Here is a 23,243-nt window from a genome sequence, read left to right as displayed (position 1 = left end):
GCGTGGGGCTCAGTTGAGGGTAAAATCAGGACTCTTCACTGTGATTTAATCTGATGCCTTTGGGCCTGGCTGGGGACACAGAAGCCCGGGCTTGGGACTGCACAGCCTGGCCACCTTGTGCCACTTGCGTCACCTCTGTGCCCTCCGCAGCCCGGTGAGTCAGTTCCGAGCCCTGATGGTAAGGAGCAATGCTGTTGGGGAGGGGCTCGCACCAGCCCAAGAGAACCTTGCCCCTTCCAAATCTTGGTCTCGTTCGCATATGGTGCAGTCTCCAGAAACATGAAGGGTCTCAGGCCACTTCTGGCCCTGCCCCCTGAGGCTCTACCACAGAGGGCTCCCCCCAGTAAGCTTGACCCACTTGGGGGACATGGTCTTACACAAACCGAAGTCCTCCCCTGAGAATGTCACAACAGAATCATCCCCAGCCCTTGGTGACCATAGTCCTCAAAACTGTGAGCAGACGGGTGGCCCCAGAGAAACTTCTGGAAGAGGACCAGCAGGGGGATATGGATCTGGGACTGCAAGGCCCCTCCCGCTCTGGCGTAGCTCTGGGCTTTTCACTGGAGGCCTCAACTAGCAAGTAGGACTTTCCTGGCCCCACGTGGGGTGGCTCTTGGGGCAGGGACCACAGTGCCCTCTCAACCCTGCAGACAGGCAGGGGTGGGGCAGTGAGTCTCTGCCATTGCTGATCTTGATGTGTTTTCAACCATCCCACCGTCCTATGAGGCTTTCATTCTATTCACGAATTCATTCACTCCACAAACATTGGCTGAGTCCCAACTGGAGGCACCATGCTAGATGCTGGCGACGGAGCAGATAGGACCAGCGCTGTCCCTGCCCGGCCGGAGCCTGCAGTCCGGGAGATGGTTACTGCACAAGCCCCCACGCGGGAAAGGCTTGCACAAGAGGGAACAGCCAGGGCAAAGGCTTGGGTTAGGAATACACCAGGCACGCTGGAGAAACAGGCAGCTCGGGGGCCCAAAAGGTGGAAATAAGCGAACGCCCACTGGTAGATGAACAGATTAAGAGAACATGGTCCGTGCACACGACGAACATCACTCAGCCATAAAAAGGAATGCAGCCCCGATATGCACCACAACAGGATGGATCTAGAGAACCACGTGGAGCAGAAGAGGCCTGATCCAAAAGGCCATACGGTGTTAAGATTTCATTTACACAGTGTCCAGAACAGACAAATACAGAGACAGAAAGACTAATGGCTGTGGGGGGCTGCGGGATGGGGAGTGACTCCCCATCTTGGGGATGAGGTGACAAAAACATTCCAAAATGGACTGTGGCGACAGTCGTGCAACTCTGGGAACACACTGAAGACTACTTGCACCTTGGTTTGTGGGCGGATGGTTCCGTGTGTGAATTACATCTCAATTAAGATGTTATGGAAAAAACTAAGAAGTCATGTCATCTCTGCTGGTTCAAGGGGACAAGACCCGAGGAGCCACTTCTCTGCGTGCCACCGCATCGAAGCCCTAGTGAGTGCAGAAAAGCGCGGGTCTAACGCAGGTCTGAGTTCAAGGACACCAGGCCTGACCTGGTTGGGAGCAACGGGGACAAAACTGGGGCCTCATGGGGCAAATGCTTTGAGCTCAGAGCCAGAGCTATTTCTCTGACTTGTGCCCTGTAGAGGCACAAGATGTGAAGGGAGGTGGGAGTTTTCTTCCGGGGGTGCAAGCCGGATAGTGAGGCTAACAACGAGGACGATGAGGACGACGTGGCCAGCGGCTCACCTCCCAGTGCTTACCGGGCGCCCATCCCAGTCTGAGATGCACTAGCTTGCTGGCTCGTGCCTATTTGACTGGCAAGGGGACTGGGGCTCAGCCCGCCGCTGTGCTGGCGGGGGGGCGAGGACAGGGGCTCAGAACCCAGCACTCGACCTGGCAAAACGGGTGCCAGCAAGGATCCAGACGAGAGGACGGACGGTGGGGGCACGGTGGGGTCCGAGGTTGACCAGGCTGGCTTAATAGGGGACATGGTGTCCCCCAGTGGTGCTGTGGGTGCGTACACCTCTCCGTTCTCCTTGCGGGGAGGGGGGTGCAGTGATGAGGGCAGAGCCAGGGGTCGGGAAGCTTCTTCTCCCAAGTCAGGCTTTTGGTCACAGTTTCGTCTCCTCAGAGCTCAGGGTAACCAACCTCCTGCGCTTTGATCCTGTCTAGACCTGGGGTAAGAGCAAACCCGGCACACCTAGAGGAGCGGATGAGAGCCAAGACACGCGAGAGTGGAACAGGTGTGCAGGCCCTGCCAGCAGAGCCTGTGCTTTAAGTAAGAGGCCTCCCGGGGACCCCCGACCCAACACCTGGCCATACCCGTGTACCTCCAGGAACATGTGGACATAAAAATCCATGAACTTGAATCTGGTCCAATCTCTGATTTTACAGATGAAATTAAAACCAAGAAATAAGATAAGCTGTAAAAAAAAAAAAACCCCGTTAACTTTAAAATGAGCTTTAATTTGTCTTCTGTAAGTGCATTTATCCTTGTAAACAGAGCATGTTAAGAGATTTCAGGGGAGAGCAGACTATTGCTGGTATGTTGGTTTTAATTCACAAAAGAAACTACAACGCCAATGGCTTGGACTGACAGCAGCTTGGGGGTGGGGGTAGCGAAGATGTGGGGGCAGAAAGAGAAAGAAAGGCTCCCGGGTGACGCCCCTCCGACCTGGTTACCTGGTCCCAGTTGTACAGTCTCCACAGGAGGGCAGAGCTGTCACAACAGAACCAGGTGACGGCAGTTAAAACCAACTCAACTGCTCTGCACTCAGTCTGGCACCTGCGCCCCGGCCCAGGCCAAGCGCGGCTTCACGCTCCCAGCCCGCCCGGCCAGGGTCTGCCACTGGAAATCAAAGTCGGAATCACTTCATGACACTACAGATCTGGAAAAATAAAAATCTCAGCTAGAAAGGATGTCCGATTTGGAGACAAAGGGAGGGAAGAGGCGTGGGGGGGCGCTGGGGTGGGGGGCAAGAGGCAGATGCCCCAAGCACAGGTGGACCATGTGTGGTTGCGCGTTCGGGGTCACCTGTGGCCCATGTGGTGTCCCCTCGGTGCTCAGCAGGGAATGCCAAGAGGCCCAGTGACCACGCCCGAGGCCTCGCTGGACTACAGACCAGCACCTGGCTGTGAACAGGAAGGGCCGCCCCATGCTTCTTTCCTCAGGATTTCCGTAATTTGTGCTTCCCTTTGGTTTGGTTTGACAGTTGCGAAGAAGGTGGGGGGGGGAAGAAAGGGAATGGTTTTCGTCACTTGTCCAAAACTGACAGAAGAGGAGAAAGTAGGCGTCCGATGTGCTAGGTGGACGCTTCGTGGGCCCGGCATGCGTCGCCTCGCTCAGGGTGTGGGGCCTGGAACTCCCGGAACCCTCGCTGGCCTCTGGGGGCCTGGCTTCTGTGGTGGGGCTGGGAACCGGCTTTCCGGGGGGGCTTTAGTTGTGCTGCCGTGAGATGAGGATCAAAGGCCTGGAGGTGGAGGCCCGCCGTGGTGGCTGACGCTCACAGTCGTACCTCAACTCCGTCTTCCTCTCTGATTACGCGACGAGAGGGCCCGTTCAGCAGACATCGAGGGAAAAATAGCAAATTCTTAACTTATTCTGTCTCCAAAGTTGAAAAAGATCAGACAGTTACTAAAATAAACAATTTCTCAATTGTGTCTGGTGGCCACGGGCCCAGGGGCCGCGGCACGGCAGGGAGTGTTGGAGGGGGAGGGCCCCGGCTGAGTGAGGGCCTCACTCAGGACAGGCACAGTCAGCTCGGCTGAGCGAGGCTCAGAGTAAGGCAGTGCTCCTCACAGAAGAACACATCGGAAAAAGCTGCTCCTCTTCTGCTGGTCTGGTGTGATTTTGACTCCCTGGTTGCTCCCTTGGGGACTGTTGCCTTCCTGAAATGGCAAAAGGTTTTCTGAGGTCATGGCTGAGCATCAGCTCTCCGGCTCTTAACCAGCCAGCCACCCAGCCAGCCACCCATCTGCCAGTCCATTCACCCCTCCGTCCCCTCCCATTTGTCAAACTCTGTCACTTTCCAACCAGCCAATCATCTAACTGTCCCTTCCCACCGACCACTCGCTTTTCTCAGAGCCACACATCTGCTACCTACCTCTCCTTTCCAAGCAACCGTTCTTCCAGTCCCTTACTGGCCTGCCCATCCCCTGCTCCCATTCATCCCTTCAACATATTTCCCATTTGCTCACTGCCCCCCGCCCCAATGTCCTTCCTTTCAATCCATCTACCCACTATGCTGCGTCCCTCACACTGAGGCAGCCCGGAGGCGGCAGAAAGACTGCCCTCTGGGATTGGGGGGCAGGGAGAGGGGAGATGGGTTCAAGGTCACTCCTGGCTGGTCTCCATGTCCCTGTGCCAAGGCTCTGACTTGTCCACCTTCTTGTCCCACAGCTGATATCACAGGCCCTATGCTCTAATCTTGTCCACTCGATCCATACTGAAACCCACCCATACACCCCCATTCTCAGGGGGTGCTCACCCAGCATCTGCCTGTGATCCAGAAGAACCTATTTTCTCCCATTCCACCCTGTTTGCATGGCTTGGTCCCCTTTTCTTTGACTAATTCCTTCTCATCTTTCTGCTCTTAAGTAAAACCTGAATTTATTCAAGTAGCCATCGAGGCCTATGCTGTGCTAGATTCTTGTGTGGGCACCGGGCATGCAGCGGTGGGCAAATGGTCCAGGCTTGGGGAGCTCGCATTGTATAGGGCAGACAAATCTTAAGGGTCAACAAAAAAGCCATGATTTCCCACAGCAGTGAGTAATGAGCGATAGGACAGGTAGAGGGTGGAGAAGCGTTTTGATGGTGGTGTCTGAACAGAGGCCTCGTGAAGTGAGGCCAGGGACAGTCCAGGGGCACAATTGTGGTCAGCGGAGTAACTACCCCCAGTATGTCCATGCCCTCGTCCCTGGAACTTGTGCAGAAGGAAATCTGACAAGGCAGGAGGGACTCTGCACATGTGACTAAGCTGAGAGCACAGCCTGGATCCCCTGGAGGCAGGGGGCATCCAACCCTGAGAGCAGAGCAAATTCCCAGCTGCGGTGGACAGAATGGGGACGGAGGAAGCAGGGTCAGAGAGATGCTGAGTGGCTCGCTCGGAAGATGCAGGAAGGGCTCACAAGACAGGGAATGGCCTCCAGGAGCCGGACGAGGCGAGTTCTCCCCTGGGGCCTCCAGGGATGAGGGCACCCCTGCCGACACCTTGGTCTCAGTCTGAGATCTGTTTCCGACTTGTGACCTCCAGAACTTTTACACACGTGCGTTTTGGATGCTGCTGAGTGTTACGGGAATTTGCTACGGGGGTCCCAGGATGCTGGCGCAAGAGGGGAGTGCCCCAGGTGGAGGGCAAAGTCCAAAGGAACGTGAGGGGTTCAAGGAAACAGGAAAGGGCCTGTGTGGCTGCAGCAGACGACAGGGAAGCGGCAGGGTGAGAAGGCGGAGGGCGGCAGTGGCCTGGGCAGTGCGGAGTTTGCTCTCCGTGCAGCGAAGAGTGCTGGGCTGCGCAGAGCAGGAAAGGCCCAGAGGTCTGCCAGCAGGGTGGTTGGGGAAGAGCCTGGCTTTCTATGCTGCTCTCAAGAGAGAAGACGGATGGGCAGAGCTGGCTGCATCACTGATGTGACCAAAAGGAACTTGCAGCTCGGAGATAAACAGGTTCTGGAGAGCTAACGCACTGCACAGTGATTACAGTCAACAGTACTCTGTTGACTCTATTGCACCGTGTTATAAAGTTCAGAGTTGCTAAGAGACTCGATCTTAATTGTTCTCAACACAAAGAAGGAATGATAATTATGGGAACCCAAACTTGCACGCTGTTAAATGTCAATTACATTTCAATTAAAAAGAAAAAGCAGAGTGGAAGTGGTCTGGGGCTGTGACTCTGAGTATAAACAAATGTGTTAGGAAATGAGTAGGAATTTAACTGTCTGTGATTTGCAATCCAGTTCAGAAAGAGGAAACGCAAGGACAACGGCTGCACACCATCTTCATACAGCACGTCCGGAGGCCACCTACAGGCCGCGGAAAGCAGAGCATCACCACACACTTAGTGTAACTGCCAGGGCGGAAGCGTCAAGAGAGATCATCAAGAATCACAATTTTACGTCACACTGAAGAGGAAAGAAAGGATAGGAAAACGACAAGCTGTTGCTGGTCAGTGGATCTGTGCACACGGATGGCTTCTTATTTCGACCAAGGGGCTGCTCCTCATCAATCCTGTTCTTTATAATTCCATTCACGGCTGCTGAGAATTACGGAGGCACATCTTAAATCAGATGTGAACTACCTGAGCGGTGTTTTGTGTCATGTGACCTCATCTGTGACCAGATGTGACTCAAGGGACAGACGGCTTTATGCTCTCGTATCCGACGACGAAAGGTGGGAAAGGGCCAGGAAAGAGGGGCCAAAGAGGGGCTGGGGACTCTGGGGCAACACTCTCAGCAGCCTTTAGGTGCTCAACACGCCCGAAGTACAGCCAACTGTGTAGACACGACCAAAGGCGGCACTAAAAATACTAGTGCCTGGGACTATGAAGCAAGAAAGCCAGAAAACAAACAAAAGCGTGGATGCGGAGGGATCCAGGAAGGACCCCTCCGAGGCCCCAGGGCCCTGGGACACATTGAAGCTCACAGAGCTGTCCCAAACTATAGCATTGGAGATGGGACTCGAGATGGAGAGCCGGTGGCTGTCAGACACAGCCCTGCTGGCAGACTCATCCCGGGGAGGGCTGTGGTTCTGGGCCTGCATGCGGCTTTTCGGCAGGAGGCTCTCTCCTTATGCATGTGATCTCCCAGGCAGCATGGAAGGGGCTGTGTATTTCCTGCCAGCTTGTGTGCTCAGCGGGCAGCACTGGGCATGGAGCAGCTCCGAGCCATATAGGAAGGATGGAACAAAGCAGTGCCTCTGGGTGCGAGGGCCCAAACCTCTCCCGCTACCCCTCGCCCCTTTTCCAAAGATGCCCTGCTGGGTCCGGCCGGGCCCCGACAAGCAGGATCTGCCCTGGGGATGCATCACAGCAGTGAAGCCAAGGACGGCTGGTTCCAACAGGGACCGGAGCAAAGATTCAAAAAAGGACATACACTTGGGGTGCCTGCGTGGCTCAGTGGGTTATGCCTCTGCCTTCGGCTCAGGTCATGATCTCAGGGTCCTGGGATCGAGCCCCACATCAGGCTCTCTGCTCAGCAGGGAGCCTGCTTCTTCCTCTCTCTCTGCCTGCCTCTCTGCCCCCTTGTGATCTCTGTCGAATAAATAAATAAAATCTTCAAAAATAAGAAAAAAAGGACATACACTCACCAATTTTTTGTCCATTTTTGCTTTGATGTCTCTGGCGAGAGTGAAAAACGCCTGTGGAATAAGCATGTCATTAGTGCCCCTGGAGCAGGGGACAGAGAGGGGCTTGTCGGTTCTGGGCCGTACCCCTACCCCCGTGTAGAAGAAGTGGTGGGACCGTGGGGTGGGCAGGGGGCAGCATTAGGGCAGCTCCCCGGGTGTAGGTGTCCCCTGCCCAGCCCCATTTCCTGCTGCTACTGGGCTACTCCTGCCAACCTGGACCACTACCTCCCCTGGGCCAATGACCCGGGATGGGGGACAGCATGACTGGGCAGAAAGGACACTCAGGTTCAAAGGGGTGAGTGACTTGTCTGAAGGCACACAGTGCCTAACTGACAGAGCTAGAAGGATCCATGAGGACGACCTAGCTTTCCATCCCCAACTCCTGTGTTCTGTCCAGTTTCGCCCCTGCTTCTGATGGTCAGGGGCAGAGAGAAAGACAAACCATTCTCAGCCCAATAAGCTTCATTTCCCTGCCAGCAGGGAGGCCTGGAAAGGCCGGTACTGGGTGAAAGGTTTCTCCCCCCATGCTTGACAAAGGCTCAACCCAGGCTCTCTTGGGGGCCACATGAGGTGGGAAGTTCTATTATAGAGGGTGACCTGGGGTGCTGAGGAAAGGGGGAGGGGCCTATAGGCCTGAGGGACAAGAGGCTTCCCCGGGGAAGGCTCACTTGGGCAGGGCTCTGAGGGAGAAGGGGGTACAAAGAGGGTGCCACACAGGCGGCGTGGCAAGGAGGGTGCTGGGGCTGGTCAGAGAGGGCCTCTGTACCAGGTGTACGGGGCTGAGCTCAGCAGTGACAGGGGAGACCCACTGTAGGAAGATCACTGGGGCGGTGGGACAGAGGTGGGCAGGTTAGCTGCGAGGCCTGCATGCCCATGGAGAAGAAAGGGTGGTGTGGGCCAAAGCTTAGCCAGGGCTCCCTGCTCCATCTGGGCTGTGACCAGGGCCTGTCTGAGGGTGGCATGGCCAAGAGCACAAACTTGGAGCCAGGCCTGGGCACCAGTCAGCTAGGTCTATCTGAGGCTCAGTTTCTCCATCTACAAAACCATGCCTGCTGCCCAGGGCTGCCCAAGAGCCACTGAGGTAATGTCCTGGGTGGCCAGCTGGGGCCCACACCTGCTGATGTCCAACACAGCAGCGGTTCCCCCAAAGGTCCTGGCACATGGCACTGTCCGAAAAGTGCCTCCAGGCCAGCCGGCTGATAAAGCAGCCCAGAGCCTAAGGTCAGAGCCTCCCCAAAGGGTGCAGCCTGTTTCTCAGCCTGGAGGGGTTTGTGCCGTGGGCCTGGGACTCACATTCTCCACATTGATGTTGGCCTTCGCACTGGTCTCCATGAACTTGATTCCGTAGTCCAGGGCCAGCTGTGAGGAAGGGAGACACACATGTCCACCTCAGCCACCAGGCACCCCTGAACCCCACAAACCACCAAGTGGGGAGCAAGGAAGCTGCGGGGGGGGGGCTCTCAGGCCATGAACGTGACCTCCAGGGCTGCTCCCTCAAGCCCCCTGTGGACAGTAGGTGGTGAATGGGGGAATGTCTCTGGCAGGAAGATGGAGGGGCCCGGCTCAAACCACAGCTCTGTCCTCTGCTCCCTGTGGTCTCGGCAGGTTCCCACCAGATGCCTTCTGGGGGCACACAGTGCACACCCCAGGAGCCCTGGCCCTTGCAGTCTTTAGACAGAACCCCAGCCAGGGGAGTGTGCTTTCCCCCCTCTCTTCCCAAGGAAAGCACCCCACCAGCGCAACCAACGTGTCCCACTTTGCCTGGCGAAGACCTGAGTCCTAGACCCTGAGTCTTACACAAGCCAGGATGGCGGGTCAGTGTATGCTCAGAAAGACTGTGAAGGAGTCGCCCCCACTCCATCAGCGAGCAACTGGGGACCCTTTGGGCCAGAATAGGTCTCCATGCAGAGAACCCTAAAACCCCAAGGTCCCTCTGCCGGGAGGCACCAGATCCAAGCTGGCTGCCGTGCTCACCTTTTCTCCCCGTTCCTTGGAAACTTGTCTCTTGTCGTTCACATCACACTTGTTCCCGAGTATCATCTTTTCGACATCTGCAGAAGCATGCTAGGGTGGAGGGGCAGACAGGGAGGGTGAGAGGTCAGAGGGGACCACAGGCCGACAAGCAGTCTGTCCTGAAATCAGGGTGGTGGGCCAAGACTGCTAGCCACCTTTGTACCGGCGACAAGCTGAAGCTCAGAAAGCCTGAGTGGCCTGTCCCATGTCACACAGCCAATACAAGGGCAGAGTCCAGGTTCGACTAGTACTCTGACCAAGCACACGCCTACTGGCTCCTGAGGACAGCTTCTCTATGGGCCATGTCGACACCCAGGTTCCGAGGCCGCTCCTGGCAGGGCCCGGCCTACGGGAGGCCAGCAAGGCTGGCCATTTCCCTCTGCTTGCCTCCCTCCCTCTGGCTCCTCCGCCGGAGGCCCCAGCTGCTGTCCTGGGACCTTCTGCCCCACTCCAGCTCTCTCTGTTTAGGCTCTGAAGTGGGCAACACCTGTTTGGGGTGCCCCCCGCCAACCTCAGCCAGCCATGGGTGCTTCCCTATCCCCTGGTGCTCTGACAACTGCCCTCTCTACCCCCCACGCTGTGTCTGAACAGGACTCTTCCTCCAATTTTCCCGAGGCCCCAGTGGAGGAGTCAGTGCTTCCTGAGGGACTAGGGTATAGAAAAGGGCCTTCTTTGTGTAGTTAGTCTGGTCTTGGTGAGACATGCTGCCCCGCTCCCTGCCCAACTTCCTGTTAACTGCAAGCCCCCTCTTGGCTGGAACAGTGAATTTCCACAAAGACCAGTGGGAGCTGTTCCTTGTCCTCTGCCAGGGCCCAGCCTCCAGCCAGCCAGTGTGGGGCTGTCAAGAAGGCGGCCTGGTGCCACTGCTCCCGGACGCCAGTGGTGACAGGACCTTTGGTTGTGGCTTTATGGATGGGTGAAGTCCTCTGGCTGCACCTTTGACCCAAAGCCCCACCTGATGAGTCATCAAGAGCCATAAGTGCCATCGTCCAAGAAGGCTTGGCAGGTGACAGCCGGAAGGCGAGGACACCAGCTTTGGGACTGGGAGGTGGGGCTAGCTGCCTTCTTTTCCCTCCTTGGTTCCAGGTCTTCCCTCTAGGCCAGCTGTAGTCAAAGAGCTGCTGGCCTGAACACAGGTAGCTCAGACCAGCTCACACCGTTCTCTGCTGGAACTCAGTACAAACTGAAATGCCTTCCGACCACCTCTACCCAACACAAGGGTCACGCCTATTCTAGAACCTTCCTTTTCTAATTAGCACCAAATGTTCACGGTGATCAAGAGCTTGGATATCTCTTCTCTCATGACTGAGACACTGCCCAGATCCAACAGTCCCGCTGGGGAAATGGGCTCTTGAGGCCTCCCCGTGATGAGGCCAGGCCCATGTGTGGTCTCCAGCGTCAGCTGCCTAGCTTCTAGTCTCCATCCCGGGTATTCTCCTAGCTATAGGGCTCTTGGCAAGTGACTTCTAGGGATCTCAGTGATCTAATCCATGACCAGGCAGCTCTGGGGTGGGGACTGAGAAGAGACACGTATGAAGTTCCTATGCCACGGGAGAGGTTATGAGCCTTACCTCCTCAATGTTCCGAATCCAGTTCCGGATGTTGTCAAAGGATTTCTCGTTGGTGATGTCATAGACCAGCATGATGCCCTGAGCGGAGGGAGACAGACACGCGAGCTAGATAAGCTGCGAGCTTCAGGGAAGGCCCCCAGCAACGTGGGGGCGCTGGGACTGGCCCCAACAGGACACCCCTCCCACTAACTGCTTCTACTCCACCCCTGGGTCCCACACCCCCTTCTGCTGGACTGCAGCACCAGCTCCTCCCCAGTCTCCCAGGCTCTCGTCCTTTCTACTGAGCCACTGAGGGGGACCCTTCACCCTACAGACCAGCTCCCACCACCCCAGGGCCAGCAGGGTAAGTCTGGCCCACACCCGGCAGCCCGTGACGTGTTGCGGACCTCCCAGCCTCACGTCCCACAGCGCCCTGCCCCACACGCTGTGCTCCATGGGCCCAGCGCCCACTGGGCTCCCCTTCACTCCACTCCTCTGCTGTGCTCAGCCTCCCCCACCCTCTCCCTCACTGCCACCCTCCCTCCCGGCCGGAGTCACCTCTGGGCACTCCAGGATGACCTCTCGTCTGACACCTACTGCAGTAGGGTCTCCCTGAAGCCCCAGGTCCTGGTCACATGGGTGCCACCACTCCCAATATACAGACGAGGACCTTGAGGTGGGGGATGGCTAGGCCTGTCTCCTGTCCCATTTGAGAGTAAAGGGCACAACTGAGGCCTGAACCCCTGGATGGCCTGATGCTGACACCCTTCTGCGTTCTGGTGACTCCACTTAAGTGGGGGGCCAGCTTGGAGCAAGGGGCTGGGCAGCACTGAGGCCCCTGAGGTTCCATAACCCAATGCGTGAGCACCTATGGGACAGTCCAGGGGTCCCCATGATCTTGTTGCCATCACCGAGCAGGGCAAATATCCTTGTTTGATACAAGGGAAACTGAGGCACACAGAAGAGACCTTTAAGACTGAAGCCCAGGCAAGGCTAACTCTGAAGAAGCTGATCACACCAGCCCTTGTCAGGAACCTCCCTGGGCCCTCCTCGGGACCAAGCAATGCTGAGGGCCACCTCTGCGGCCCAATGGGGTCAGCTGTCCTGACCCAGCCTGGCTTACTCTATTCCCTCAGGCTACCCCACCAAGGGCACAGCCCTGCACCCGTGACCTCTGGCGCTGGCTATGAAGTCTCTGAAGCTGTTTGAGTCTGCAGAGTAAGAACACGGGCTGTCGGTGCTGGGCTGGGAAGTGGGGACCATGGGGAGGACGTGTGACAAAACCTCAAAGGTGTGAGAGAGCCTCCGCAATCCTAAATCCCAGCCATGAACCTGAGAGGATGCACTGCAGACTTGTAGCCTGCCACAACCATGGCCATGGCCGAATCCCTCAAAAATGCCTCCTAGGGGCCCTTTCTCAGGGCTCTCTTGGAGAAACTGAACAGAAGCCACCTGTGGGATAACTCGGTGGAGGTTTCAGCAGCCGTGCTGTCCACCACACGCCAGCCGAGGCTAGTGTGAATAGAAGACGCCGGCGTGCAGACTCCATAAGTCAAGCATCACTTGCCCAGCAGCTGCCCTCTGGCCGTCAGGGGCAAGGAATGCCATGGGGTCCTGAGGCCTTTCCACTCTTTATCCAGGGACTGGCCCATCTGGTAGACCAATTGATACCACAGGCTCAAGATTCCAAGGTCCCAGATATTCACCAACTAAGGGGTATAAGCAGTGGGTAGAGCTCTATCAGGAAAGAGAAGTTCCTAGAAAACACAAAATCGCCCTATTCCAGGTCCTCCCAGAAACTCTCCTTGAAGCTCCAAATGACCATTTTCCCAGCCCTCGTTGTGCACAGCTCCCCGTATCGGGTTGTAAGTTCATGATGGGACAACAGACATCCAATGCTGCCAAATTTGGGCCCCCACAGTTTAATACTATGCAGGGAGAAGCTGGCTTCCATGGTGGCTATGTCCTCTGACTGTCCCGCGAGGTCACCCCTGGCCACACGTGACTCTGGAGTAGTTAAAATGCAGCTGGTGCTCCTGAGGGGCTGGATTTTTTACTTTAATCAATTTAAACTCAAAGAGCCAAAAGTGGTTGCTGGCTTCCATATGGGTTCGCACAGATTTAGGACTGCAAACCACAAACCTTGGGGTTGGACAGGGCCACACAAATGGTTCAGCCCAGTGCCACCTGGGGCTGGCTGAGGATGTGGGCAGTGTTGACAGCCAATCAGTACTGGCCCGGCCATCTACCCTCCACGTGAACTTAAGCAGGGCATGAAGCCGTGCTGAGCCTCAGGTACCCTGTCTATAAAATGGGGATAACCATAGCACCCATGCTCAGGGGTTAATGGCCAAGACCTGGGCCCAGTAGCTGGCCCAGGAAGGGGCTCAGTGAATGGAGCAGTGGGGTGGAGGTGGCTCTTGCAGGCCAGACAGGGATGGGGCCCACCTGGGGCCACACAGCAGAAGCTCCCCCAGGGCCAGGCCCCAGATCCCCAAGACCCCTATCCCGCCACAGCACAGCAAGGTGAGAGGAAAATAAGTAAATACATCTTAATGAGGAGTGCTAAGGTTGCAACCCACATGACTGAGTTTCTATTATGTTTCAGAAGCTGCGTGGGGTATTAAAAATACTTAATGCCGCCACTCATTTCGGCAGTCCACCAGCACTTCCCAGGCACAGTCCCAGGCACAGGGCAAGCGGCAGTGACCAAGACGGGGCCCTGCCCTCACGGAGCTTATGGTCTGACGGCGGAAGCAGGCATTTATGCTGCTGTAGGATGGGGTATACACTGGGAAGGGTGGGGTGTGGTAGGAGCTGGAAAGGGGCAGCTGGCCATCCATCCTCACAGCTGCCCGGAACACAGTTCTGTTCTCTGCTCCACTTTCCAAGTCAGGAGATGGAGCTCAGATGGTGACCTGGGGCTCTGAGCCAGGCTGCAGACCTCTGGCCCCCAAGCGCTCGGCTCTGTACATGCTTCACACATGCACAACCTGCTCAAGGCCCCCGAGGGCAGGAACTAAGCCCATTCCAGGTCCTCCTCTATTTCTACCTCAGGCCTGGCCTTGAGAAGGTGCTCAACAGAAGTACTGGAGGGATGTGGAGCAAGTCTTCCTATCACAGTACCCGCCTCTGGCCCAGGAGACAAACCTAAAGGCCAACAGCCCAGAGCAAGTCAGGTCCTGGATAATCTTCAAGTCTTTGGGCGCAGATTCCATAGAGACTACGTGGGCCACGTGAACACTCCTAAGTGTTGGGGCATGCCATCTCCAATTTCACTGACCTCACCTGGAAGAACCGGCTTCCTGGGTCTTCCCTCATCCCTGAAGAATTAGGTTTCCTTAAACCCTGCATTGTCTCTAAAGCAAAAGGGGATGTACGTGGGGGCAGGGTGCACTGTCTTCTCCTGAAACTAACCTGGGACCGAGGACCCCTAAGACGCCTGCGCGTGGGATCCCCAGAAACGTCCAGGCTTTGGTATTCAAGATGGTGATGTTCATTTTGACCAAAAAAGAAAAAAAAAAAAGAAAAGGAAGCAAAAACCAATCCATACCATTGCGCCCCTGTAGTAGGCTGTTGTGATCGTCCGAAACCGTTCCTGACCAGCTGTGTCCCTAAAGGAGAAGAAGGGATATGGGTGATGGCGAACACCAATAACCATTACAGTGGCAGCAGGGGACATTTTCCCAGGACGGACACCCCGCTTTCTCACGAGTGAGTTCCTAATTCACCGACCTGCCATGGGGCAGCACCTCCACTCTCCCTATTCCTACAGAGAAGGAAACGGTGACCCAAGAGGTGTCCCGCTGGGTGTAAAGTCAGGTGCCATGCCCCCCATGACTCCTCTGGTTTCTGGGGCTTCTCCCCAGAGCTGCTGGGTCACCAAAGAGGCAAATCAGATATTATCTGTGAAAGTCCAGGGCCACAAGGGTCTGGAAAGGCTTGGCTACACGGCAGGAGGGCTGGGCTGGGCAACCTCAGGGGGGCCCAGAAGCACTTCTGCACTTGCTGTTTTGGTGGAGGCCAGGGAGAAAGCCCTCCGTCATTGGGGCAGAGGTGCCTCCAGGCTGAGACACGCTACGCCCAGCCCCGCTCCTGGCATGGGAGGTATTCAGTGCTCGGGATAAAGGGGACTTTATGGATTGGTGGCAGAGCCAGGGCAAGACCCAAGTCTTTTGTCTCTGGACCCATGGCTCCTTTCACGACCCCACACCCGCTTCCTCCCCTGCCGAGGGCTCTCAGTCTGGACCGCACAGAAGCGCCTCACTTGGGCCTCTGTTCACTTTCTGATGCCAACAGCAGGTGACATCCGTGGTTACGGACAGTCATTTTATTTCCAACTGTGGCCCTCGTCCAAAAAAGTTACGAAAGTCATTAACCCTAAGGAGACTGCTAAGAGCAGAAAACGGAAGAGAGGGGAAGAGGAAAGCGAAACTCTTGTCTCAGTGTCACTGTGGACTTCGGGCACAGAGGCTGCTGGGAGCCACGTGTGGCAGGTGGAGGCACTTCTGGAGGCAGCCGGAAACTGCCTGATTCCCAACAGACAAGGGTTAGGACTCATCCAGATTTGGGACTCTGGAGTCTGATCGAGTCCGAGGCAAACGCCACAGAAGCCGAGGGGCCATACTTGGCAAGCAGGGCAATGCCCGCGCTCTGACGCCGAGTGAGGGAGACAGGCTGCAGGGAAGATAGCTCTGTGGCCCATCCCACCACAGGGGCTAGCTGGGGCCAGGAGACTGCACCACCCTCTCAAACAGGACTTCTCTCTAACTCTGCTCAGGGCATACACTTCCCTGTCAGTGACGTGGCTACGGGGAGGGAACTCCCCTCCACCTGACCAGCTAAGCTCAGCCTTCTTGGCGCCACGGGCTACACAGACCACAGTCAGCATCAGTCACAGGGACTCCCTATGCTTCTAATTTAAAAATCGTGAGAAATCGGCCCCGGGTCAGTGGAATGGCCATGGGTCTCACCATTGGGCCTGGGCCTCAGTCTATTTTTGGTTCGGGGGTTTCGGGTCTATGTGTTAGAGAAGTAAGGCCTGGGCTGCCCCAGGACAGAAAAGAGGAAATGATGTCTGGCCTCCTTCAGTGACCTGATAGGCTCAAAGAGGAAACGCTGGGCTGGGGAATTTCACTGCTCTGCAGCCTTCACCGCTGCCTGGGCACAGAGAGCACTCTCCAAGTTTAATGGAAGTAGGCCACCGAGAAGCCCAGAACCAGCTGTGCCCACATCCGAATGCTGAGCTAACCAGGACTGGCAGCTCTGTCTCCAGAAGGTGCTGACACAGACTCCAGGGCCCAGTAACCAGCAGAGCACAGTCCCCGAGGTTTCTGAAGAAAAGCCTGATTTGTACGGCAGGGCACAAAGAGATGGAGGCCATGGTCACGGAGACGGGGAAAGAGGTACCAGGGTTTCTGGCTCAAAGCCCTCATGGGCGAAGGTGGCAACAACGCTTACCATATCTGTAGCTTAATTCTCTTGCCATCGAGTTCTATGGTCCTAATTTTAAAGTCAATTCCTAAAAGAAAAGAAAAAAAAGGCACATCACCGTCAGCCCATTTCCCAAGCTGCCTCCGAGGCGGGCACTGCCAGCCTGGGTGGGGAACGGCATCCACGGCTTTGGCAGCACCTGTCGGGCACCGGGCACGTGGGATCTCGGAATCTCCCAGAACAGATCGGGAGGCACCTGGAGAACTTTCTCCTTTCATGGACGGGGAGGCTGCGGTTCAGAGCTGGCAGGCAAACCCAGATACTTCAGGTGCCAAAGCCTTGTTCTATCCCCTCTCTCCACCGGGCCGCCTCTGGGGGTGAGCCTCTATAGGACGCTTTGCTGGCCAGAGCCCCATGCTTCCGGCCACCCAGCACCAGGCCCTTCAGGCACACAGGGCACGGAGCCCCATGACACCCCAAGATATTGCTCCCATGGCCTCTAGGCCTCTACCCTTCCCACCTGCTGTTCCTTCTCTGTCGGCGGTCCCCACCCCACCCACCTCTCAGCCCACCAAACTCTCTCTCTTAGGCCATGCTGGAAGGTCACCTTCCAAGAAGCTTTTCTGCCCCTGCCCCTCTTGTCCCCTTTCCCCAAGACGAGGGTGACCCGTCAGCCTCTTTGGCTATTCTCCAGGCTCCTACCCCCTCGGTCACCTCCCAGGGTTTCCAAACCACATTCAACCATGTCACAAAGCTAACCTCTGTTCCAAACCTTCTAGGGTGTCTGCCAATTGATGGATGAACAAAATGGGGTCCATCCATACTACTACTGAGTCATGAAAAGGAACAAAGCCCCAACACACGCTGCAACATGGATGAACCTTGAGAACATCACGCTGAGAGCAAGAAGCCAGACAGGAAAGGTCAAAGAGCGTAGGACCCCATTCGTATGAACTCTCCAGAATAGGCAAATCCAGACAAACACGAGATCAGCGGTTGCCAGAGGTTGCAGAGGGAATGGGAGATTCAGGGGGTTGACTTCTTTTTGGGGGCTTTTTGTCCTAACAAAAATGTTCTAGAATTGGATGCGGTGATGGCTCTACAACTCTGTAACTATACTAAAAGCCCCTGACTTGTATGTTTTAAATGGATGAACTCTACAGTTCACGAATTCTATCTCAATAAAACTGTTTAAAAAAGCCAAAACAGTTTCCACTGGCTTCCCACCACCCCCGTGGCCCCAGAAAAAAGTGAGAAGGGCGGCATGGGAACTGGTTTTGCCCAGCCTGGTCACCTCTCGGCACCTGTGGCTCATGTGACGGTTTCCTAAATATCCCAAGATCCGGCCTGGGGGCTCTCTGTTTGCTTTCTTTTCTTGCAAGGTTGTTTCCTTCCAGTTATCTGCCTCATCTCCTCACCGCTCCCCACCCCCGGGCCATTCACTCAGGTCTCTGTTCAAGTCACCCCCTCTGGGAAGCCTTCCTGACCAGCCTCGCTCTCTCCTCCCAATCTTTTTCCTTCTTCATGCACTTATCCCTGACAGTGTTTATTTGCTCCATGAACCTGGGAATAAACCTGCCCATGTGAATGGCCTGCACGGAGGGCAAATAGCCCAGATCTCTGCTCGTGAAGCCATGAGGCTGAAGCCTGGCTTGACCCCTCAGAACTGATGACGGGGATGGTAATTCCATCCCTGCCCACCTCAGGAAGTGTCCAGGGGGCCACAGGGAATGTCAGCCTGCACATGAAGTTTGCCCACAAGAACATAAGCTCCAGGAGGGTAGGGGCTCAGATGTCTCACTCATGGCAGTGTCTCCAGTAACTCAGCATGGCAGAGGCCAACTACGTATTTGCTAGATGCTGATCACCCAGTCCTGCACACACACCTTGACTACAGGCCTTGCTGCATTTCTGTTTCCCTCTGATTCATCCAAGTCATCTCTGCGGCCCTGGCGGCCCTGATGGCACTAGCAGGTGTTGGGGAAAGTCGGCAGGGCAACAGAACTAAGAGCAACAGGGTCTGTGTGGTGCTGCATGGTTTATGATGCACTCTGACGCTACACCATCTGTCTCCCTAAAGGAATGAGTGAATGGGGCCCTGAGGAGGCGGTGGAAGCTGAGCCAGGCAGCAAAGAACCAATTCCAGGAGCCACGGGGCCAAGTTCACACCACAAATGATCGATGAAGCTGATGAGAATAGGCTTTGGCAAAATGAAACATGAGCAGGAAACAAACAGCCACTTAATCCCTGATCTATAAAGAAAACCCAGACGTACACTTAGTGCCAACAGAGAATCACCTTTATGCATTCAGTTGTAGTTCAGGACTAAGAGGCCAGTGATGCTCCTTCCTAAAACACCCTCCACCTCCTGTCACAGATGCACAGGGACATAGAAAATAAACACTGTTTCATTGGCAAAGTCCAACAGCATTACTCTGTCCTCTCCTCTTCCTGGGTTTCATTATCACACCAAATTTAATTAGGAAGTGTAAACTTTACAAGGCTAAGAATTATGAGGCCATTACTTCAAGGTCAGGATGAATGAAATTTTCTTAGAAGACAGAGGCCTGCAGGAAAACTACAAATGTAATGAGAATACCATGGTGGGAGGGAGAGATTCTGGGTTCAAGGGCCACCTCTACCTTCCCAGGGGACCTCGCCCAAGTCATGTCTTTGTCGGGAAGTGAAGGCCAGTCTCCTCAGAGCCCTTAAGTGCTAGACTGGGTTTTCTGGCCAAGAATTAGGAACCAAACAAAAAAGTCTAATCCCTGAACTAATATCACTAGTGCTTGTGCTGAATGGGAAGTTTCTGATGCTGGGAAACAGATCTGGGTTGAGAGCGAGCCACAACCTGCCAGGAGTTAACATCACTTCCTGATTGGTGAAGACGCAAGGGTTATCCCAAAGTTTGACCTTAGGGTGGCAAAGGGGGAGGAATCAGAAATATCTGTGTCCAAGGATGGGATGCTGCCACTGCAGGGAGCCATCTTGCTTCCTCCAGGTAGCCTCTGGCCATGATGACAACCCCTTATCCACTGTACATTTCGGATCTTCGACCAACCAGGGCACTGGTCAAGGCAGCCAGTGTTATTCCTAACCTGAAGAGACAGGGTTCAGAGAGACTAAGTGCTTATTCAAGGGCAAACAGCAGCTGGAAAGCAGGCATGGCCATTTTCAGTCCAATTCTCTCTACTCTGCATCTGGCGTACAACTGTAAAGTGCAGCCCCTAGAGGAGGGCAAGGTTGGACAAAGCAGATCATCATGGGGTTCAGGGAGATAGATGAGTGGGTTCAAGTTACACAGGGGTAAAGCAAAATCTGGTCCCTAGGTCTTCCCCATTCAGAATCAACTCCTGGGCTGGAACAAGACTGCAGAGCTCACAGGCCACTCTGCTTGATCGGTGTTATTTTCAGGTCAAACGTTTTCACGCGGGCAATGGCCGTTGTTTGTGACACGGGGAGAAGTGAGCTCCACTTTTGTGGGTATCAGCACTGAGAAGCAACAAGCCAATTCTGTTCAACCACAATGTGGGCTGGCTCTGTGGGAAAGGCTGTTCTGCAGTGACAACCGGTGTCCTGGGCCTCAAGATAGGGAAGTCAGGGCTGTCTGTGGCAGCGGCTGATTTTGGTTTCTCACTGAAGTTTTTATCTGGCATCTCCTTGGGGATGACAGGTCCTTGGGCAGGCAGCTGTCACCCTCAAGTGATGGAAAGTCCAGCAGAGAAAGCCTCCAGACTCCTCACCATTCCTTCTAGAGGAAAATCACCCGTGGAGGAAACAGGTTCAGGGAGAGGGGCTTAACCCCTCAACATGCCAGAGGAAAAGAGCAGGAGAGGTCTGGTTTAAAACAAGTTCTGGTTCGTAGATGGACCAGCGATGCTTGCCCTGGGGGCAAGCGCTCACATCTCTCTGGGATGGTCCAGCCTTGAGTTTTGGAGTTAGACCCACATGGATTCAAATTCTATCTTTGCCACCTGCAGTCTGTGACCTTGGGTGAGTCTCATCCCTCCCTGGACCTCAAATTCCTCATCTGTGAAACGGACTCATAAGAGCACTTAACACTGAAGACTGGAGAGTGTGATAATGCACATAAAGCGGCTAGCACACAGTAAATGCTTAATAAGGTCAGATGTCATAGGCCTCTTCCTATGGCCTACTCCCCAGGCCTGTTTCACTTCTGTAAGGTGGGAACTCCAAAAGAACAGCTTCGAGGGCTGCTGCGTGGACAGAACGAGATGACCGGCGCCCGAACCCCAGCCCAAGGCACATACTACCTGAGGAGCAAGCTGAAGGCTGGAGCCTCAGTCTCCCTATCTGCAAAATGGGCACTTGGTTCCCTCCCCCCCAGAGCCCGGGAACCCCCGAAAGGCGGTGGAGGCGGCTGTTCTCCCCTCCGGTCCCCTCGACCCTCTCAGATCCCTGGATCCGTCCGGCCCAGCCGCTCCCTCAGCCCCAGCCCTTCAGGGGCGCGCCCGGCCCGGGCCTCCGGCGTCCCCGGCCGCTCCCCGGCCCCGCTACCTATGGTGGAGATGAAAGTTGAGTTGAAGGCGTCCTCGGAGAAGCGGAACAGGACACAGGTCTTCCCAACCCCCGAGTCCCCAATCAGCAGCAGCTTGAACAGGTAATCGTAGGTCTTCGCCATATTACACTCTCTCCCCGACGGGAAGTGCGGCCAGCGCCTCGCCACTGGCCGCTAGCCCCGTCCATCAGCGCCGAGCCCGCCCTCTATTGGCTCCCGGCCCGCCGCGCGTCACCGCGGCCCTCGCCCGCTCCCGCGCCCCGCCCGACGCGGGGAGACCTGGGGAAGGGGCGAGCAAGGAACGGTGCCGGAAGCGGCCCGAGCGCGCCGCTCATTGGTCGGCGCTCGGGACAGGGCGGACTCCAATTGGCCCGCAGTGAAGAGTCGAGGGGCTTCAAAAAAGACCAGCAGGAGGCGTGGCATCCCGGGTCCCCGCCTTCTTCCCCCGACACAGAGGCGGCCCCGCCCCCCGGTGGGAGGGGGAGAGCGGGGAGCGTCGCCAACGGCTCCGCGTGCCCGCAGTTTGGGGGCGGGGCCTGGGGCGCGTGCGTACGCGGGAGAGAGAGAGAGAGACCGTTAGGCGCCAGTAGAGGGCGCACGCGCGGCGGGCTCTCCGGCTCCCGCCCTCACGGCCTGCGCAGCCTCTGTAGGCGCCAGGGAGAACGCGGGAACGGGCTGCGAAGGTGGCCCTGGTGTGTGGAGGCGGCTGCGTCAGGCCCGGGGCAACGGAAGAGGAAAGGGGAGAGGGGGCGCCCGCCGTAGTGGAAGCAAGGCCCCCTCAAGACGTCCTCCGGAGTCTCAGCGCTGGCCAGGGAACTACTTAGGGTTACCCAGGCCTCCGCCACCTGAGCGGCTTCACCGCCACTCGCTGGGCTGAGGCCCTCGGGGACTCCTTGCGCTGCGCCCTCGGACCTAATTAGAGATTGCCCAGACCACTGTCTGCCTGCAGCTTTCCCCGGGACCCTCGGCTGCCCCAACCCAGTCGGCCGCCCAGGGAGCTAGGGTCGTGAGGCTCCTAGGTGATGGTTCCGATCATTGTTCTTCGTCTGCTGGCGTTGTCCGCTCTTACAAAAATACAGAAAGTAGTCAGTCCCTACCCTGACCTACTGGGGTCGGTATTGCGTTTCCTGCCTTTTTATGGCGAGCAACCCGAGGCCAGAGCTTCAGTGATTTTCCCAGACTCCAGGATGGAAAGTTGGGTCCGAGGTCGGACGCGCAGGCTTCGGAGGCCGGAGATCACCAGCGTGTCCTGCGGGTCCGAGGTGGGCCACGCCGCCGGCAGGGCGTCGGAGAAGCGTCTAGACTGGTAGCCCTGGTCACCCCTCCTCCATCTCTCCGCAGACCACTGCGCGCATCTGGCTCGGGTGGGGAGAGCTTAAGGCGGAGACGCGCCCGCGTCGTCTTCGGTGCCACTGGCCCCCTTTCTGCGACACTCCACATTCTACTGTTTCTTCTGTCGCCTACGCCTCCACGGCCTGCTTCTCAGATTGCATTGCAGACTTTCGGGGTCTCCGCGTGTCTTTTAGGAGTTCCCCGTGGTCCCAGGTCTGCTCGCCCTCTGGGGGAGCTAATTCACTCCTGTGGCTGCTAGTGTATCCGCGCACAGGTGATTCCTTAAGGAAACCCATAGCCCGGCCACCCTTGTGTCCAGCCCATTTCTGCATCTGGCAGATGTACTTCGACCTGTCCGCAACTGAACGCGGCAACTTCGACTCAAACTAGCCTGGCCCGAGTTATCTTATGAGTGAAACCGAAGCCATCCTTGAGATTGCTCTTTCATCCCCGCGTATCTTGGTGGTTGAACTGTGTCCTCTCCACTGGTCTTCCTGACTATTCTGTTCTCTAATCTAGATTTTACCCTGCAGTGTGCTCATTCTAAAACCCCCAGTACCCATCCAGGGTGTCAGGATCAGGCCTTCACAATCTGGCCCTAAGCTCACCCTGTGTTGCACATCATGGGACTGGGAATTCCCAGAGATCTGAGATCAGTTTACCCAACATCGAACACTTGTTAGGTGCTGAGACATGGGATGGACTGTAACAGTATCCTGAGATTGGATTACAGCCCAAGGTGGTGGGCCAGAGGGACAGAAGGAGCTTCAGTCCGGGGAGGCCCTTAGAGAAGGAATTGCAGCCATTGATAGTCCCTGCATCTACCATCTAAACAAGCTCACAGCATCAGCTAATTGTTGAATTAATATGAAGAAAATGTTTTTAATTGTACTTGGTGACAAAAATTGTTTGCATACGACATTAATGTTTTAAGACTTTCGTTTCTCTTTTTGATTCCCTACCCTACTTCCCCAAGATCAGATCTTGAGGCAGGTATCAGAGCAATTCAGGTAGTGAAACTGCAGTCATCTTTCTTCTTTAAGATACCTGCCAGCTGGTC

The 23,243-nt window shown here is 55.9% G+C and overlaps 1 protein-coding gene across 2 annotated transcripts; it reads right to left on the bottom strand.

The window, feature by feature from the left end:
* Positions 1–2,444: 2,444 nt before the first annotated feature.
* On the bottom strand, positions 2,445–21,071 carry RAB8A (RAB8A, member RAS oncogene family). Of its 2 annotated transcripts, XM_059160340.1 has the most exons (9): positions 20,851–20,981; positions 18,631–18,700; positions 16,359–16,419; positions 14,452–14,512; positions 10,920–10,997; positions 9,310–9,399; positions 8,629–8,694; positions 7,297–7,347; positions 2,445–3,887 (listed from the first exon to the last, which is right to left on the bottom strand). In XM_059160340.1, the coding sequence occupies exons 2-9, from the start codon at positions 18,638–18,640 to the stop codon at positions 3,795–3,797; spliced, it is 510 nt and encodes a 169-aa protein (XP_059016323.1). In that variant the 5' UTR covers positions 18,641–18,700; positions 20,851–20,981; the 3' UTR covers positions 2,445–3,794. The 2 variants fall into 2 exon arrangements, with proteins under 2 accessions (XP_059016323.1, XP_059016322.1); XM_059160339.1 differs by lacking the exon at positions 18,631–18,700 and having other exon boundaries at positions 20,851–21,071.
* Positions 21,072–23,243: the final 2,172 nt, after the last annotated feature.

This window comes from Mustela lutreola, chromosome 2, assembly GCF_030435805.1.
Source record: "Mustela lutreola isolate mMusLut2 chromosome 2, mMusLut2.pri, whole genome shotgun sequence".
Classification (NCBI taxonomy): Eukaryota; Metazoa; Chordata; class Mammalia; order Carnivora; family Mustelidae; genus Mustela; species Mustela lutreola.
This window is presented reverse-complemented; position numbering and strand designations above follow the sequence as displayed.